Source organism: Lipotes vexillifer, unplaced genomic scaffold (genome assembly GCF_000442215.2).
Source record: "Lipotes vexillifer unplaced genomic scaffold, Lipotes_vexillifer_v1.1 scaffold1048, whole genome shotgun sequence".
In the NCBI taxonomy this organism is placed as follows: Eukaryota; Metazoa; Chordata; class Mammalia; order Artiodactyla; family Lipotidae; genus Lipotes; species Lipotes vexillifer.
Genome location: NW_006785351.1, coordinates 338632 through 357793, shown reverse-complemented (window position 1 = coordinate 357793; position 19162 = coordinate 338632). Strand labels below are relative to the sequence as shown.

The window sequence follows — 19162 nt, the reverse complement described above, 5'->3', positions numbered from 1 at the left end:
CCTCTCTCTCTCTCTCTCTCTCTCTCTCTCTCTCTCTCTCTCTCTCTCCCTGTCCCTCTCCCTTCTTGTCTGTAGGTTTCTTTCTACCTTCCCATCCCCTTTGCCCTCCATCCTCCCCATGATGTAGTGGGTTTGGAGCGTCTAAGCTGGGCCGGCCACGCTATCTAAAACTCAGGGAGATTCTCAAGGTCAACCCTTCCTCAGTTATTTCCTTTTCTCTCCTCCGCTCCCTGGGCTGTGCGGACGCCGGGCTCCTTCTTTCTGCCTCCCAGAGCCCACCTGACCTTGCCAACTGCATCTCTGGTGCACAGGAGGGGCGGGCAGGACACTGCAGGGGCAGCTGGCAGTGCAGGCCTGATCGGTAACACAGGTTTTTAAAGTGGCCTGTGAGCGCTGCGCCAGCTGCGGATGTGCATGTGTTGCTAGGGACATTCCGGGAGGGCCTCCGAGGGAATTGTGTTTGTTTTCCTCCGGTTTCATAGAAACGTTTGTCGTATGTTTGAATTGGAACCTACGAGTGGGTCATTTCCTACCGCTGCCTCAGAGCAGGAGAGGAGGCGGGGTCTTCGTTGAGGTTGATTTCAGAGAATTTCCCTCTTCTGGTGTTGCTGCAGGGAGCATTAGGGCCACAGCGGTGGGGCAGCTGCGGGGCGGTGGAAGGGGCTTTAGGCTGATTGGTAAGTCATTCTCCGAAGTTCTGGCTTCTGCTATCACTTTCCTTGGGAGTCACGAGTTTACCGCTACATTGTAGCTTAGGGGACAAGTGAGTGTGGGAAGGGAGGTAAAAGGAAAGCAGAGACAGGACGGTGGGTAGGAAAAGAGCTACGGGCTTGCGGCTTTAACCCGCTAACTGGAGAAAGGGAGATCTGGAGGGAAGGACACTTACTGCTCTGCAGATATATGGCTCTTTGCAGGTGCTGTAGACCTGGGCGTGGTCATGTGGAATTGCTGCAGATTTTCTATTCCTCTGTCGGTGGAAGCAAGGGCATCTCTTGGGAGTTCTGTAGATCGCTGGGAGCCTACAGTTTCTGGGAAGCACCCAAGGTTATTGGTCAAAATTACAGACTATGTTTAGGTCAACGAATTCAGTGTTGAGAGCATAGTATCTGAGTCAGGGGATCAAGAACGTTTATTCTCACGGGACTTAAATTTAACAGAGTTAAATAAGTTTACATCTAAAACCCAAACAAATACTTTCAGCTGGGGAAGACGTCTGTAAAGCTTCCCTCCTGACAATGTTACAGAAATAGAAAACTTTGTCAAGTGATTCCCCCCACAAATGATGTTACTACATATAAAACAGAGGTACTGTGTAGAGGTACTGTGCCCAGTCATAGAAACTGCACTGCAGGGGCCTCCTTAGATTAAAGAACAAAACTGGAGAAGGGCAGTTTTCCCTCTTATTTAGACTTAATCCTGCCAGTTTAGAGTTCTGCAGAGACGCAATCCATGAAGGGGAACCTCTTAACCTGGAGGATAGCAAAGACACTGAACCTATGTGGAGAAATCTGGAATGAAGTGAATGACAAATCAATGTGTCAAAGAGTAATTTAGTGCCTACTGCACAGCTAGCAATATTTAAATATATTCTTCCCTATATTTCTATTTAAATATTCTGAATCTGTATTCAGAACACCCTTGCCAACCACAATTGACCATGAACCATTTAGCATTTTTTAAAGCAATATGTGTTTAAAAGAATATACTGCTATGGTTTTTACAACTGGTTTCATTAATACTACTTATGAGTATACCATCCTTCTGAAAAAGAAGAATTCAGCAGTTACCAGGTAGGTTACTGCTATGTAAAATAGAATTTTTGCATTTCCCTCGCTATCTCCTACACTGTCTATGTGCCTATATTCCTATGGGGAAGTTGTACTACCTTCCAAATACATTTGCAAATACCTTTAAGGGGTTCAGCATTTAGAATCATCCGGCCCTGTTACGCTATGAGTTCCTTCTAGAGTCGACCCATTTATTAACTGGAACATGTGTTCTAATATTTTGGTGACTTAGTTCACTCTTTTTTATTTAATAGTGTTATTTTATTTCTCCAGCCTAAGAAATGTGAATGATTGTGACACAACTTCATTCTAAGTACAGACAGGCCTGAAGAGTTAGACCCCTGTTTCAGGCAGGAGCCTGCAGCCTATGCAGTTCCTTCATTCAGAATGGCTGGTAGCCTGGTGGGGACTTGTTCAGCAGCTGCTAAGAATTCACGGCATACAGTCCACCCACATTTCTTGTGATGGAAAATCCAAATGGTGTCCATGTGACTCATTAGAGATTTTTTTTTTCCTCTTTGGGAAGTCAGGGCTTAGTTTCACTCTGCCCCTCAGTTCCTATATAATGCCAGTTAAGGGACAGGTTGTATGGAAATCGTGATGTAAAAATGAAGTGCCAATTTTTGTGTTGCGTTGCCCTTTGCAAACCCGAATGCCCGAAAGTTTGGAGGATTTTTTTCCCCTGTAATCTCTCTTCCTGTCATACTGCAGTGCTGACACTCATTAAAAAGAAAAAACAAAATTCCTTTTTGGACCTTTTCCAAGTTTTTTTCTTCTTCCAATTAGAAAGCTCTCAGGCTTTAATCAGTCACAGACTTGGAGTTAAGTATTATCTTTCTGTTCTCGTTAATATATTTTATGCGCAGGAGAGGGTCCGGAGAGGTAGAAAAGTTTCAAAAGAGGTCAAGTGTGGTCAGACTTGCTCCCCAACCTCATTGAGAGACAATACAGCCAAGGGTTGAGAGCATAACTGTGGAGCCAGACTGCCTGGCTGTGTGTGAATCCAGGCTTTCTCTGTTATAGCTGCGTGTCCCTGGGCAGATTACTTAACCTCTCTGATGTTCAGTTTCTTCATCTGTAAAATGGAGTAATAATACATCATAGGGATGCTGTGAGGGTTTAAATGAGTTAATATTGATGAACTACTTAGAACAGTGTTTGACACATATTAAGTAATATATGTGCCAATAATAAGTGTTATTAATAATCATTGACTTCTCCTACCACTCTTCCTCTAGGTTATATCACTACCCTTCAGCCAACACTGGTCTCCTTTTCATCCTTATACAAGTAAACCCCTTTCCTATTTCCATGCCTGTGTACTTGCTGTTTTCTCTACCTGTGTGCTCACTCTCACATCACTGTTAACATCCTTCAGAGCCCTTAGCTCAATCTGTTACCTTCCTGTTTCATGATCCTCCTAAGTTGTCTGCCTCTATTTGACTCTGTATTCTGGAAGGTCAGGACCTTCTTCCTCAGTCTTGTTCACCATTGTAGCCCTGCACTGCACGTGGTACCCAGCATTCAGTAGGGGATAAATCAGGAAAGGAATCATTCTAAGGCACTACTGAGGAAGGTGGTAGATGTGGACTTAAAGTGAGTATTCCATTTAGGTGAAACACTTTGTACTGCATTGACTTTGTCAGATCAGCTCCCTTGAATGAATTGTTACAAGATTTTTATTTTCTTCTGCATCCCATAACTTCTCCCCATTCTCTTCCCTGTCCTCTGAGATTGGTGCCTTCAGACTATGGGAAGTGTCCTGCAGCCTGTCCCTGGGATCACACCTCCCTGGAGGCTGGGCTCCAGATGGTCCAGCGTGGCTCAGGGCTTTTAGGTCAGCACATCAAGGAACTCTTGCCCATAGGGCCCTTTGGGTCAAGAGTCTGTTTGGGAAAGTTTGTCATCCTACAAACAGGGGAACCTAGGAGTTGTTCCGTCTTACAATCTACTATTCTTAGATTCCTGAAGAGCTGAATTACCAGTTTTTCCCAGGGGAGATTCAGTTAAGCAAATGTGTCTAGTGCCTTTTCGCACAGAAGTCAGACTCCAGAGAAGAAAAGAGTAGGTTATTTGCTTATTTGGCCTTAACAGAGTTTATTTGTGTCAGTGCAGGCTCATCCCACGTAACCAGGAAACATTCACTTGGACTTGAGCATCAAACTTGTCCTTCCCTCTCCCCTCCCGCTCTCAGCCAGTGCAGTAATGTAGTCGTCCTCAGCACTGACAGTTCACGAGAGTGTTGGAATTACAATGACATGTGGAACTTGAATATTTTATATTCCAAGCTGTGGCCACTTAACTATAAAATTCAATATATTTGAATTTATAGGACATTTATCTCTTAAGAAGACAGATCTTCCATCCCCCTAACTTGTAGTGTGCTTCTACTTTCCAAGTGTTCTGCCGGCAACACTGATGAGGAATTAAAGAATATGAGAAACCGGGAAATACCCACTTTATTACCTGCCTCTGCTGTTTGCCTCACTTGAGTTAATATTCAAGGCTGGACAAATAATGGCCTGCCTATTCAACTAACTTTTCATTTTTAGCCCTTTGAGTGATATTTACTGAATATGCAAAACAATTGTGGGGAATAGTTATTTTTCTTCACATGGTTATTATTCCTTTTCTCAACTGTCCATGTACTCTTTTTAAAAAAATTTTTTTAATAAATTTATTTATTTTATTTATTTATTTTTGGCTGCATTGGGTCTTTGCTGCTGCGCGCAGGCTTTCTCTAGCTGCAGCGAGCAGGGGCTACTCTTCGTTGTGTTGCATGGTCTTCTCGTTGCGGTGGCTTCTCTTGTTGCGGAGCACGGGCTCCAGGTGCGCGGGCCTCGGTAGTTGTGGCTCGTGGGCTCTAGAGCGCAGGCTCAGTAGTTGTGGCACACGGGCTTAGTTGCCCTGCGGCATGTGGGATCTTCCCGGACCAGGGCTCGAACCCATGTCCCCTGCATTGGCAGGTGGATTCTTAAGCACTGTGCCGCCAGGGTAGCCCCCATGTACTCTTTTTAAAATCTCACTGCCATTTGAAACTTTGACACTCAAACAGATTTTTAACAAGTGCTGTGTACTGTAGAAGTGACCAGACTGGCATTCTGAAAATGTAGGATGGACCCAAAGAAATTCTTTGACTCTCCTTTTTTTCTCTCCCATCATGGAAACAGGGAATTACTTTTGTGCTGCTTGCCTCTAGGATCTCAAGTTTCTCCATTTAGCTTTTTTTTTTTTTTTTACATCTTTATTAGAGTATAATTGCTTTACAATGGTGTGTTAGTTTCTGCTTTATAACAAAGTGAATCAGTTATACATATACATATGTTCTCATATCTCTTCCATTTAGCTTTATATGGGCTCAGCTGCCTTGCCTAGAAATAATTTTGAGGACTATTCCTTTGTAGATACATTTGGAGGCAGAAATGAGGCCGGACAGCTACCTCATTAAAAGAGTACAGGCTGAGTAGACCCCTAGCACAACCTCAGAGTTTTTGGGACCACCTCCCAGTGTTGGGGACTCATGGAGGTCCATTTGATGTGATCAGGTGAAGCCCTTTAAGTTACCATCTTTGTATTATTCTCATGAAAATGCCATGTAAAATAAAGGACCGGGGCTTCCCTGGTGGCAAAGTGGTTAAGAATCCGCCTGCCAATGCAGGGGACATGGGTTCAAGCCCTGTCTGGGAAGATCCCACATGCCCTGGAGCCACTAAGCCTGTGCGCCACAACTACTGAGCCTGCACTCTAGAGCCCACGAGCTACAACTACTGAGCCCACGTGGCACAGCTACTGAAGCCTGCACACCTAGAGCCTGTGCTCTGCAACAGGAGAAGCCACCGCAATGAGAAGCCTGCGCACTGCAAGGGAGAGTAGCACCCACTCGCCGCAACTAGAGAAAGCCTCATGCAGCAATGAAGACCCAACACAGTCAAAAATAAATAAATAAAATAACTAAATTTTAAAAATAAAATAAAATAAAGAACCATATATAAGGAAGATTGGTTTAATAATACAGGCAGCCAAATAAGTATTTTAATGAAACATTGGGGAATGGCTCCAAGTCAGTCTATAAGTGCTTTAGCATTGTCCCATTCCTGGTGCATTAAAAAAAAAAAAAAAAAAAAAGACTGCTGAGGAATTGCAGTACAGTTGGAGGGGAGCAATCTTGCAAATGGAATTAAGGGTTACCATTGTCCGCACTGGTTTTTATTTGTTTGAGGGCAGAGAGAGAGCTGAAAGTTGAAATCCTCTCTCCCTTAAGACATTTGATTGATTTTCATTTAGGAGAAGATAAGTTGTTGTAACTTCATGACTCAGAAGTCATAAAGTATTTGAGGCCAGTGCCCAAATGATAAAGCCTACCTTTTGCTCCATTTGTGCAGTGTTGATTGTGCCCTGGGTAATTTCTATTGGCAGCTAAGATGGAGTGGAGTAAATAAGTGGAGAGCTTTACCCCAGGAGTATTCCGTTGAATGTAGTTCAGGAAGTTCTCTGAGTAACCCTTTTGTAACTGAAGGAACCCCTGCCCCAGTGAGATAAGGCAAGTGGTGGCAGAAGCAAGAATTGGAGGAAAGGTTGAGCGAAGTATAAGCGCTGGAGTAGTTATGCTTCCAGGTGAATCTGTCAGTCACATTCCTATAGGAGAGTACCTTAGCCAAATATCATAATGAAACTCCATGCAGCTAACTCAGGCACTGGAATAGAGCATACCTTCTAGGGGTGAGACCAACACTGCCTCATTTGAAGTCCAAGCTTGATCACTCCTAAAGTAAGACTTTACAATGGTGCCTTGTAGCTTTTTAAAACTCCGCTGGGGGGCTTCCCTGGTGGCACAGTGGTTGAGAGTCCGCCTGCCGATGCGGGGGACACGGGTTCGTGCCCCGGTCCGGGAAGATCCCACATGCCGCGGAGCGGCTGGGCCCTTGAGCCATGGCCACTGAGCCTGCGCATCCGGAGACTGTGCTCCGCAATGGGAGAGGCCACAGCAGTGAGAGGCCCGCGTACTGCAAAATAAACAAACAAACAAAACATTCCCAAAAAGGATCTCTGTCATTAAATAAGTGACACAAATTTTCTAAATAAAAAGAAAATCTAATTCCTTTTAAACCTTCGACTTAATGTTCTCTCAACTGAACTATTTTGACTCAAGACTGCCAGGAAACAGTTAACTAGGAACATACACCTCTGTAGTTACTAATAAGTGAAGACAGAACAGAAACACTTCTATCTCTGCCTTTCCCCAACCCTTTTAGTTTCATTTTTTGGGGGGGTTGGGGGTTTGTACACAGTTTCTGATAGTTGGTATGAAGGAAAAATCTGGAATTGGGTATTTGTTTACTTATTTGCCTGCTTCCCCCCGTAAAACATGAGCTTCCTGAGGGCAGGGACAAAAGTCTGGCTTGTTCACCTCATCCCCACCATGGGCCCACTGAGTAGCACATAGTAGGCACTCAGTAAACTTGAACAAGTAAATGAACGGATGCTCAGCCCCATGCGGGGATAAGCGTGTCTGGCTACAGGGAGGGTTTGCATGACTGCAGTTTGCTGATTTCCATAGTCTGTAGGAGAAGCCTGCTTCCTTCTGAATACTCCTGCCCTTCAGATAATATATTTTAACATGGCTGGCTATTGAGAGTTCAAAAAGGAGGGGAATATATGTAGTTCTAAGCTTTGTTTGCTATTTTAAAATGATAATTCTAAATTATAAATTCTTAAATGTATCTCATCATCATGTATTCGAACATCCGCTTTTATCACTGAATCAGGGCAAAGACAGTTAACAGAACATTAGCACACATAGTATAACCTGATATATAACATTTATTGAGTACTTACTATGTGACAGGCATCCTGATGGGTGTTTAGAGACAGTGTCCCCATTTAATCTTTACAACAACTATATGGTGTGGGGTAGGTGCCATGATTATCTCCAATTAACAAGTGAGGAAACCAAGGATGCTTGAAAGACATTGAGTAATTTTCCTGAGGACACACAACTAGGAATATGAGATCCAGGTTCTAAACCCAGACAATGTGATTCCAAAACTGCCCCCTTACCTGCAAGGCTGTCTCTATACTGCACATAGTGGATAAGTGACAGGATTCAAGCTAAAAATCAGGTCCGATTCTTTGGTTCCTTTGTAACATACTGTCTATTCCTCCTGTCTCCTCGATGACTAATTATGGTCAGGTGATTTTTTTACATAACTTTTTTGGTATATATTTGCTCATTTTGCACATTATAGAAAGGTACAAAGGAAAATCTATAATTCAGCCATCTGGAAATAGCTATGCTTATGATTTTGATATTTTCTTTAATTTTTTTCTATGATTGAGAAAAGTAGATATACTCTTTTTGTTCTTTTTTTAATTTAACATGCTGTGTATTAAGTCTGTTTCACCATCTTTAATATTAGTTTCACCATTTTTAACGGTTATATACTATTCTGTTTTACAGATATTTATTTAATTAATCCTCTTTGTTTGGACATCTATACCATTTCTGTTTTTGCTGTTATAAATAGTGCTGAAGTGAATGTCTTTGAACCAAATCTGTTTGCCTTCCTGATTATTTACCCCAGGATAGATTCCCAGTAGAATTAATGAGCAAAAGGTTATGAACAATGTAAAGCACGTTGCCTGCCGCCAGGCTGTCCTCCAGGTGGTTCTGTTTTATACTTCTCCCAGCAGCGTGTAATACTACCAAGTAACTAAATAAATTTTTATTTGTACAAATCATACATTTTAATCTTTACAGCTGGTGTGCAACTAACCTCGGAAACTGCGTGATAATTAACAAGTGCTATTATACAACCAAGTGAGTTACAAAGTAATGTATACCAGTGATGAAAGTTCAGCTCCAAAAGGACCACTGGACTGCATGCTGTGTGTCTATCACCATGTAGAAGGCAAAGTCTAGGGCAGAGTTCCCACCCCCAAGAACCTTATCTTGTTGGGTGGATATACGGGTTGCCAGTGACACAGAGCAGGTATGTAATCAACAAACTATAGTGTGCAGTCCGAATGCGTGCTCATGTCAGAAAGAGGTTGTGTTGCACGTATCAGCTTCTCAAGCCTGTGCCCTGGGAGCTATCGGCTAGCTGCGGGACCGGCCCAACCTCGGGCGTGGCTGGAGCTGCCTGGAACGTGGCTGCTGTGAGCAGTGGTGCCTCCCCTTTCGCCAGTGTACGCACCCGCACCCACAATGGGCGGGAGCATGCATCTCTTTGCCCTGGATTCCTCAGAAAATAAGAATTCAGCAAATGACGAAGTTTTTCTTGAACCCTAAGTGAATTAAACTGACTCTTTCCTTAAAGGACAAGACTTAAGCGTTTTGCAGTCCCTACTGGATTTATGTTTTCAGCAGCTGTAGCGACAGAGCTTTTCTCTGTGTTCTGATCTCCTCTTTCTCCAGGAATTCATACATCCAGTTGCTTCCATTGTTTCAGTAGATGCTTTGAGAGGGAAAAAGGAAACTGACATGGGTTAGGCACACAATTTATGCCAGGCACTGTGCAGAGTGCAGGAGGCATTCTGAAAGCTACCTGGACTTACAGCTTGCTTCATTTATTCCACAGCTTTCTATAAGCACACACTCTGTGTTTGGCACAGGGGATACCGGACACACACGGTCCCTCCCTCACGGGAGCTTAGTATCTGATGCAATTGGCTGCTCTCTCTGTTCTAGCCCTGATCACACCAGCTGGGAAGTGCTGGCTACAATGGCCTGTGAAGCAGGGCTCCTCACGTGGTGAAAGTGCAAGGAGGTGTGTGTGTGGGGCGGTGCTGAACAGGCTTGGCTCCGCACCTATGCAGGTGTGTCCAGGGCTCCTGCAGGGGGAGCCTTGGGGAGGGCCGCCTCTCTCCTCCCGCCCCTAGTACACTCACTGTTTCCTGACCGATTACACTGTCCTTTGCACACTACCCACTTTAGCATCGGACTCTGGGTCTCCCTTACTGTAAATTCTCTGTCCTTCAAAGGTCTTGTTCCTGCCTCTGCTTGCCCTCACCTAGATTCTTTTCCCATCAGTACCTATCAGCATAGCAAAGTGTCAAGAGAGTCACTTTCTAGTACTAGGGTGTGACTGCCTACGAGTGTAACCTCCCAGGTTGCATTTATACTTTGGAAGAGGAGGTCAGTAGTAAACATTAATTTCTAATTGCAGGTTTTTGAGCGGTTGCCTTTCTGAGTGTTCATTGCCTGCAACAGAAACATCTACTCAAAAGATATTTCTCTATCCTGCCACCTAGCTTCTCCTACCCAAATCCTTACAGGCCAGAAAAACAGAGGCCAGTGACCGAGCCACCGAATTCTATTGTTTTGCCTGGGCTAGCTGGAGTATTTGGGGAAGAATTCTAAAACCTGCTCTGGTCTTAGCTCTGCCCTCATCTCTCTACCTGAGCCTCCATTTCCTTTTCTGTAAAATGGAGCTTATTGGATTTGGGGGGAGATGAAAAATGAGCTGAAAAGTCTGCACCAACACAAGGTGACCCCAGACTGCGTGAGAGCCTAGCCTCCTGTCTAAAGGTGAGGTCTGAACAGACTTTCAACTTGCACACTTTGACCTAAACCAGATATGCTTAATTGTATCCTTCTTAAACAGGCGGCTTTTGACAAAGTTAGAGATAGCTCCATTTTCAGTGGCCTGTTTGGCCCAGATGGGTTGAACTCCAGGGATATTAGGTAGTCATATTTATTTATTTTCAAAGAGGTGTTCAGTATTCACCCCATATTTTTGTTTTAATAACTACTACCAAAGCTTCCTCCCCAAGCTGATTTTCTAAACTCTGGAAAGGACTAATTCTAAAAGAGAACGAGGGCAGGGAAGCTTGGAAGGCAGCCAAAGACTCCTTGCTCTCCGCAGCCACACAAGATGGCCCAGGAGAGGCTGACCTGGAGGTGATTCCCATGCTGAGTCCTGGGGACGGCCCTTTCCAGTGTGTGTGTCCCCTGTCCCGGAGGAGGGGATGCTGGGTGCCCCTCCACTAGCAGCTCCAGGTAAACAAAGAATATAGCAGGGGAAACTAACGGGAATTATTGTGAAACATGGTTGGGGATGGGCAGGTTTTAGGATTTTGGTTCCAAACGTTATTTTGCAGACCTAAGGGAAGCTTACTTTTAAAGAACTGACCTGTTTGCTGGCCCCAAATTCCACACTGAGAAAGATTCTGTGATCCCAATGTCAGTTCAGCTCTAAATCATCAAGTGGGATTGAAAGGGGAGATTGGAACTGAATTGGAACCTAAATTTGAATCCCAAATTGGATACTTTCTCTTTTAGACCTTGGGAATATAACTTAACCTCTGGATGTTCTTTGGAACATAGGGATATTAGCATCTTGTTGGGTTGTTTGTGAGGATGGCTAAAACATTTTGGAGCCGGGTAACCTTCCCAGGCTTTCAGGAGAGATTGCAGCCAAAGAGTTTTCAGGGGTGGAAATTTTTTTTTCTTTGGCCACGCCATGTGGCATGCAGGATCTTAGTTCCCTGACCAGGGATCGAACCTGTGTCCCCTGCAGTGGGATCGCGGAGTCCTAACTACTGGACCACCAGGGAATTCCCAGGGATGGAAATTTTAAACTGAAGACAGAATACACACAGGAGCTGTTGGCCTGTGGCAGCCATGCACGTGATGGGACAGCAGCTAAGGATCTCTGGAAGCACTGTAGCTATTTCTCTGTGTCCTGCCGTGCTCTGACCCTTCAGACATCTGGTGATCAATGCTCAGAGAGACTGGAGGGCAGCACTAACTTACTCTGAATTTATTAGGGCTTCTTCCCACCCAGCAGGTTTTCCTCTCCTTGATCTCCAGTCTGTTTCTTTCCTTCTTTCTTCTTTCCTGCTGGAGCAGGACAAGAGCTAAAAGAGCTGAAATTGCTGAACACTGAAAAATGCTGAGATGAGCTTTTTCTCCAAACATTTCATATGAAATTTTTCAAACATGCAGAAAAGTTGGAAGAACTGTATAGTGAACATCCATATAGCTACCACCCAGGTTCTAGCATTAATATTTTGCTATATTAGCTTGCATCATCATTTTTTGATGCATTTCAAATTAAGCTGCATTGCAGACACTAGAACACATCATGGGGTTAGTTTTGAAGTGTTAATTTGATGAAGAATCTGGGTTCTCCAAGAGCTGCCCAGAGCCTTGCTCTGGCTTTCAAAGAACTATAACTGATCCCTTTCCTACCAGTGTGATATTTCTGCTGCTGTACCAGCACGTGCCTCAGGATCCAAGGGAGGCCCTAGGGTTCCTGCCCTGAGTGTCCCCAATGCCAACAGACATACAAGTGAAAAACTTGGAATCACTGTGTACTTACTGACTATATCCTGTTTCTCTCTTTCTCTTTCTTTCTCTCTTTCTTTCTCTTTCTCTCTCTCTCTGTCTCTCTCTCTGTAACTTAGTATATCTTTTAGCATTTTGCCTTGCTGAATACTTTTTTAAATTGTGGTTTTTAGTGGCCAGACCATCCAATAGCAATGACTACTGCAGTGGTTTAGATAAATCTCATACATGCGATGTTGATCAAAAGAACTCAGGCACAAAAGAGAATATACAATGTGATCGTGAACTTCTCTGTGTGTATATTGCAGACTTGAATCATTTTTTAATTCTGTTGGGTGGTATACAGTAATATCGGTATACAGTAATATCTCTACCTCTTAGAACCACCAGATCACTCACGCCTCTTTTTGATCTGTAGGGATGTGTTTGCTGGTAACAAAGCATCCCACTCTTGAGGCCTCCTGCAGCTTGGAGCCCACAGTGCCAGGTGGCGGCCTAATGTGTTCTTTCTCCCACAGAGTCAGGATGGCCGTCCTCTCTAAGGAATATGGTTTCGTGATTCTAACTGGTGCTGCCAGCTTCCTAATGGTAACTCATCTAGCCATCAACGTTTCCAAGGCCCGCAAGAAGTACAAAGTGGAGGTGAGTGGGAACACAGTGGTGCCTCTGTGGGTTCGTCGCGGCAAGAACTTGTTTTCAGTTGTGGAGGGAAAGGTGAGGTGCTAGTGGTCAGCGGTGGCAGTTTCCAGCCTGTTCCTATTAGAAATTCTGCCCCTGTCTGGCAGGAGGAAGCCGAGAAATATGGGGCCCTTCTGGAGAGTCATTTCCATCTTGTTTTACTTTTGTCTCTTCTGTAAAAAGACCAGGTGTGCTTTTGGCTGGAGCTCTTTGCTAGGAAGCCAGTTACTTTCAAAAGGGGGGTTAAATAGGAAATTCCCGGGGTGTCCAGTGGTTAGGACTCTGTGTTTTCACTGCCAAGGGCCCAGGTTCGATCCCTGTTTAGGGAACTAAGATCCCACAAGCTGCACAGCGAGGCCAAAAAAAAAAAAAACGGGGGTTGGAGGGGGTTAAATAGCAGTTGTTTCCTGGTGTGCCACTTTAAAATGATGTCTTCTGGTGATTTTCCTGTTTCCCAAGTAGAAACGAAGCACATGGTGCTGAGTTAGCCTGTGTTTGGACATCAGACATAGGGAGGAGGTCTATCGAATGCTTCCTTTAGCTCTAGCTGATCTAGAAGGGATAATTACTGAAGCTGCCCCTGGTGAGCAATTTTAAATGTCTACTTCTTTTGAGCAATTTCTAATTAGAGCTCCTTTTAAAGTTTTCATGTCTAGTTTGTTATTTTGATGGACACATTAAAACTCTCACACATTCAGTTTCTGTTCCCCCATTAAGGGGAACCTTAAAAGGATGTGGTATTTGCTGACTCTTGGGAAGGAGCTGTTTCCCAATGGCATCCTTGTAATCCATCCCAAAGCCACCAGTGATGGCATAACATCAACAAAAACCCTGAATTTGGCACAAGCTGCCTCTATCCCTTGAATGGCACAGACATATATTCTCGTCACTGGATATGAATAGACACAGATTGAATCTGCCTCTGAGAATGAGACCTCTGTCACCACATGCATGTAAGCAGAAATTGAATGATCACCTTACCAAGGTTATGGCAGAAGATGCTTTGGGATACATTATCTTTAAGGTTGATTTTAACTCTCAACACTGAATGCTACCCTTGACCATTTGATCACAAACACTTTGTTTTAACAGTATCCTACAATGTATAGCACTGACCCTGAAAACGGACACCTCTTCAACTGCATTCAGCGGGCCCACCAGAACACGTGAGTGCTGGCCCTGCCCGGCCCCCAGGACATCTGCAGAGCGGGTGTTTTCTGTACAACACCTCAACCCTTGGTACTCTGTTTGCTGAGTAATAGCAACGATGATGATCATGAATACACATTAAAAGTATCATTAAAAATGTATAAGTGAACAGATTAAATATTAAGCAAAATTAAGAGTTGTTAGGATGGTGGGATTCTAGATAACATTTTCTTTTTTTCTTCCATTTCTTTTATTTTTAATTGAAGTAAAATTGATTTACAATGTTGTTAATTTCTGCTGTACAGCCAGATGATTCACTTATAAATATATATATATTCTTTTTTGATATTCTTTTCCATTATAGTTTATTACAGGATATTGAATATAGTTCCCTGTGCTATACAGTAGGACCTTGTTGTTTATCCATTCTATATATAATAGCTTACATCTGCTAAACCCAAACTCCCACTTCATCCCTCCCCCAATGCCCTTTTCAAATATGAATTTAATGCTGCATTACTCTTCTGCAGTATTTGCAGCAAGTTCACTCTAAACTGATACTGAATCTCTCAGCCTAGGGGGTGAGAGGCTTTGAGCTCTGCAAGGAAATCTACTCTAATTCACCTCATCAGTTTGTTAGATTTGAGGTCTTTGACTCACTGTGTTCTGAGTTACCTTTCATCTAATCCCAAGCAGAGCAAAAGAAGGTGGATCTTAGTGGTCAGGCCTTCTGCCTCTGGTCAATGTTTATTTTTATTCTCAAGTTTCTAACTTGGCAAGTAAGAATGTAAAGGGTTCTTAGTTTTACGTAGACATACTTATATAGAGCACTTAAAAGGAAAAAAAAAAACTTTTTTTTTTTTATCTATTCCAGGTTGGAAGTGTACCCTCCCTTCTTATTTTTTCTAGCTGTCGGAGGTGTTTACCACCCAGTAAGTTTTTCCGGGGAGGGGGTTCATCTAATTAGATTGAATAGATTTAATTCACTGAGCCATTCAGGAGGGAAGAGGAAATGAAATTTAATGAACATCTTCAATATCTAGGCAACATGTATTTAAAAGAATTTCAGTTACTTCTTACAAAGTTCCTTAAAGTAGGTAGCATTTTTCCCGTTTTTTACAGATAAGGAGAAACCTCTTGGATACTATGTAACTTTCTCAAGATCAAATAGCTACAGAGTAGATGAATCAGAATTTGAACCCAGGTCTCTCTGATCCTAGGAGGTTCATGTCCATTGAGTTTTCCTTTGCCACATTATTCATGCAACGAACGTTTCCTGGACACCGGAAGTTACTGCAGTGAACAAAACAGGCAAAGACTCCTGGTTTCGTGGAGCTGACTCTTCGTTAGGGTCGCAGACAAAAAGCAATTCAAGGACATCGCGTAGCATGTTAGAAGGTGATACGCCCCACAGAGGAAGCAAAAGCAGGGATGGTGGAAAGGGAGTGCCTGGGGATTGGGGGGGACAGTGCTGAGTGGGGCAGTCAGGAGGAGCGGCTTGCTGCGAAGGTGACTCTTAAGCAGTAGGTGAGGGAGCAGGTGCTGCAGATGTCTCCAGACACCTCCAGGCAGGAGACGAGCAAGGGCGAGGCCCTGGGGCAGGAGCCTGGCTGGGCTGTGTGGTGCACAGTGAGCAGGGCGGCTTCAGTGGTGAGCAGGAGGTGAGGGCTGGAGGTGAGGGTGGACCTCGGGGCCTTGTGGGCCGCTATGGCCCTTGTGAGCCTTAGGTTTGGTCTGCACTACACCTTATCTAAATAAAGCAAGTTTATCTGAGCCTGATTCGTTGCCATTGGGGTCTTGCCTTACACAGAAAGTGTTTCCTTTTCAGGGCCCAGATTTCCCCTCCACTGAGTTCAGACCAGAGTGCTGGCACCTCACATTTCTGGTTCTGAGACTTTCATAAGCCTCTGGTCTGTACCTGAATGGCCTTATGCTTTTTTTGTCAGCTGCCAGAATGGCACATCTATAGTTCATGACCTCAAAGTCTTGTATTTTTTTTCAAAGAAAAGTCTGCTCCTCTCTTAGAGAAGATATTTCTTTCTTGTGCCTCTAAAGAGCCCCAATCCTAGCAAGTAACTAGGCTAGCTGGTCTAAACAGACTAGCTGGTCTCTCTAGGCGTCACCTGATGTCCACCCCATCCCCATTGCTGTCCCACTCCCCTAGATCCCATTCCTTGTGCTTAGTTCTTGGAAATACTCTAAGACTACTCTGAAGACAAGCACCTGATATTGTTCCTGGGTTGACGGTAATTATGCGACTTTACAGAGCGACCAGGCAGAAACTACAGAGCTTCTAGATAGTGACTTGTGCGCCTGGGGGTTTATTTATAGTTGTTTCATGCTCCTACTCATACTTAACTTCCATAAAATCATCAAAAAAAACAAAACAAATAAAAATCCTAAAGTAGGAACCTCGCCCCCACTGATGCCACTGCTAAATTGAAAAGACAGTTGGGGACAGTGACGCACAGTGACTCACGTCCTCACACACCCTCTCTCTTCCTCTCCCCTGTCTCCTTTAGACCAAATGGGTTCGTCACCCCGGCAGGGTGTCCAAATGGAAGGATTTCCCATCTTGCATGAGTTTTCACTCTCTCTTCCCAAGGGTGTTGGGAATGGGGAGACTTTCCCCTCCAAGACCACATGTTCTGGGATTCACAACATGACACACTCCCCCGACTTTTTCTAGTGGAGCCCCATGCCTATGCGTGGGCCGCAGCACAGCCCCTTAGAGCCCTCCCAGGGGGGACCTGGCTGAGACGAAGCAGCACAAAGCTGTGGAGTGTGCAGTCCATCTCCTGTCCACAGGGCTCCTCCCCTAGTCCTGCCTTTCAGTCGGTTTCCTCTCCTGGCTTACTCTGTGACCCTCAGGCCTGCCTCTCCTTCCCCTGCGCTCTAGCACACTGAGTCCCCTGGGGCAGGCTGGGAGGTTCCTCCCATCCCACCTACCTAGGAGAAGGCCAGCAATCACCTCCCAGGTCTCTGGGCGGTTCATAGAAGGATCACAGCGCTTTGATTTTCCTGACTGAAACAACTTCATTCTACCCTAACTTTGGTAGGGAGTATTTTACTATATCCATGAAACTGTTAACTTTTTGTTAAAACATTGTGTAATCAATCCTAGATGTTAATAAAATTCTGCCTGTTTCTTTCATGCAAATAACTAACGGAGCCCTTTTATTTTAGCGTGTAGTTTCTGGCTTGGGCTTGGCCTGGATTGTTGGACGAGTTCTTTATGCTTATGGCTATTACACAGGAGGTAAGGACATATTGACATCTGTCAAGGAAACAAATTTAAAATCTTATACTACTATATTTTCCTGTTTAGCAGGGCTTTAAGAAAAGGGAAAGTAACTTGATATTTAGGTGAAAGATCTGTTATCTTCTTTCTTTTTATTAACCTTTGAATAGTAACAAAGCGCATTCTGCATTTTCAATGTGTCAATTGCTGTTCTAAGAACTTTGCATATGCTATTTAGCCTTACAACAATTCTATGACATAGATAATATTATTTTATAGCTGAGGAAACTGAGGCTGAGAAAGATTAAGACTGTAGGTCACAGAGCTACTAAGTGTAAACTGGAAAGCTAGGATTCAAACCCAGGCAGTCTGAGCCCAGATCCCCTGCTCCTAATCAGTGCTATAAATGCTGTGCCTGAGAGAAGGAGGAAGAGATTCTTCTGGCTGTCCTTACCTCTTGGGAGAGGGAAAACTCCAAAAGATCCTGGAGCAAAGGTGCTCTAATTATTATCCCATAATGTGTTTTAAAGTTCAATACTGTTGTGGCACACGACTTTGCATGCAGTATCTGACATACTGACAGCTTAGGCTGAAGAGCTGGTTGACCTCCTAAGACTAGATGGTCTCATGTACAGCTCCAGGTGCCTTGACAGAATGGCTGGTGGATGTTGACAGCATTGTCACTGTGGAACACGCCCAGTAACTTCTGCTCTTTCCTCTTTTTTAGAACCTAGAAAGCGGAAACGGGGAGCCCTGAGCTTCATCGCCCTCATTGGCCTGATGGGCACCACTGTGTGCTCTGCTTTCCAGCATCTTGGTTGGGTTAGAACTGGCTTGAGCAGTGGGTGCAAAAGCTGCCATTAGAGTTATAGGGTGTTTTGTAACTCTCATTCAATTTGAGTGACTTTTTATTGTCAGTGACTTTTTTTTTTTCCCTAAATAAAAACTTACCTGGCGTCAGCCTCACACCTAACCCTGACTCTATCACTTATTTCTTTTTGAGTCTTTATCTAAAATATAAGTAGCCTGTTCCTAGTAAATGAGAGAGGGGCCAGAGGTATTAAGCACCCCTTCTCACCCTGCCAGAGGATGTTTACTTAATGTGTGAGCTGGAAAAAGGTCTAATTGTGGAAATATGTTCATAGTCAGGCCACAGCAGTGAAAAACTGGGGCTCGAAGAAAGTCTTTTAGTGCTAGTTATGATATAAGATTATCTTATCACTTGCTAATACATAGGATAACAATAGGATTTTTAAAAAATCTCGATTGAAGATTGCTTCTAATGCTTAAAAACTGAAATGATAGACTAAATTTAAGGTTATGAAACTTAATAGAGATGAATCTAATTTCCTGCATTTGGATGCAAAGATCTGATTGCATAGGTACAAATGGGGAAGGACACCCTTGGCAACAAAATATGGAAGACTTAAAAGGTTTTAGCTGACTTGGAGAACAATGCGAGTTGGCAGAATGAGATGGCTGTTCCAGAAATGAATGTGGCCCTAAACTACTTGACAGTAATAGTGTCTAGATCTGTGCTTTCCAATACAGCCACTAGCCACATAGGACTATTTACATTTAAATTTATGCTATACTATATAAATAAAACAAACAGAAATATCAGCTCTTTAGTTGCTCTAACCACATTTCAAGTGTTCAATAGCCTTTGAGGATTAGATAGGATTTGAACCCAGGCCTGACTCTCAAATCCATGCTTTTTCCATTGTACCCCACTACCACTTTGAGGAGCTAAAACATTTAAGGATAGAATGCCCTGGTCAGCAATTGAAGATGGTCAGCTTTGGCCAGATGACTGCCTGGAGTCCTCAGGGCATTGGATGAGAAAGCTGGACTAGGTCAGTGTTGGTTCATGAGAAATTTTCACCAGTGGAGAGCAAAATAAGAAAAATGAGGACTGTTTTCATAAAGCTTTAACTTGTATTCTTTTTTACATTAAAATGTCCCTTTATGAAATGATGGTGGTGATGAATAGTACAGTTTTTTTGTTCCTGACTTAAA

At 43.7% G+C, this 19162-nt stretch overlaps 1 protein-coding gene across 1 annotated transcript in view; it reads left to right on the top strand.

The window, feature by feature from the left end:
• MGST3 (microsomal glutathione S-transferase 3) overlaps positions 1-18116 on the top strand; it is a 26873-nt gene extending 8757 nt beyond the window's left edge. Inside the window, exons 3-7 of the mRNA XM_007457393.1 lie at positions 12594-12717; positions 13846-13919; positions 14777-14834; positions 17089-17161; positions 17871-18116. Of these exons, the coding sequence (XP_007457455.1) occupies positions 12601-12717; positions 13846-13919; positions 14777-14834; positions 17089-17161; positions 17871-18007 (459 nt within the window). The 5' untranslated portion in view covers positions 12594-12600 and the 3' untranslated portion in view covers positions 18008-18116. The remainder of the gene's footprint in view (positions 1-12593; positions 12718-13845; positions 13920-14776; positions 14835-17088; positions 17162-17870) is intronic.
• Positions 18117-19162: the final 1046 nt, after the last annotated feature.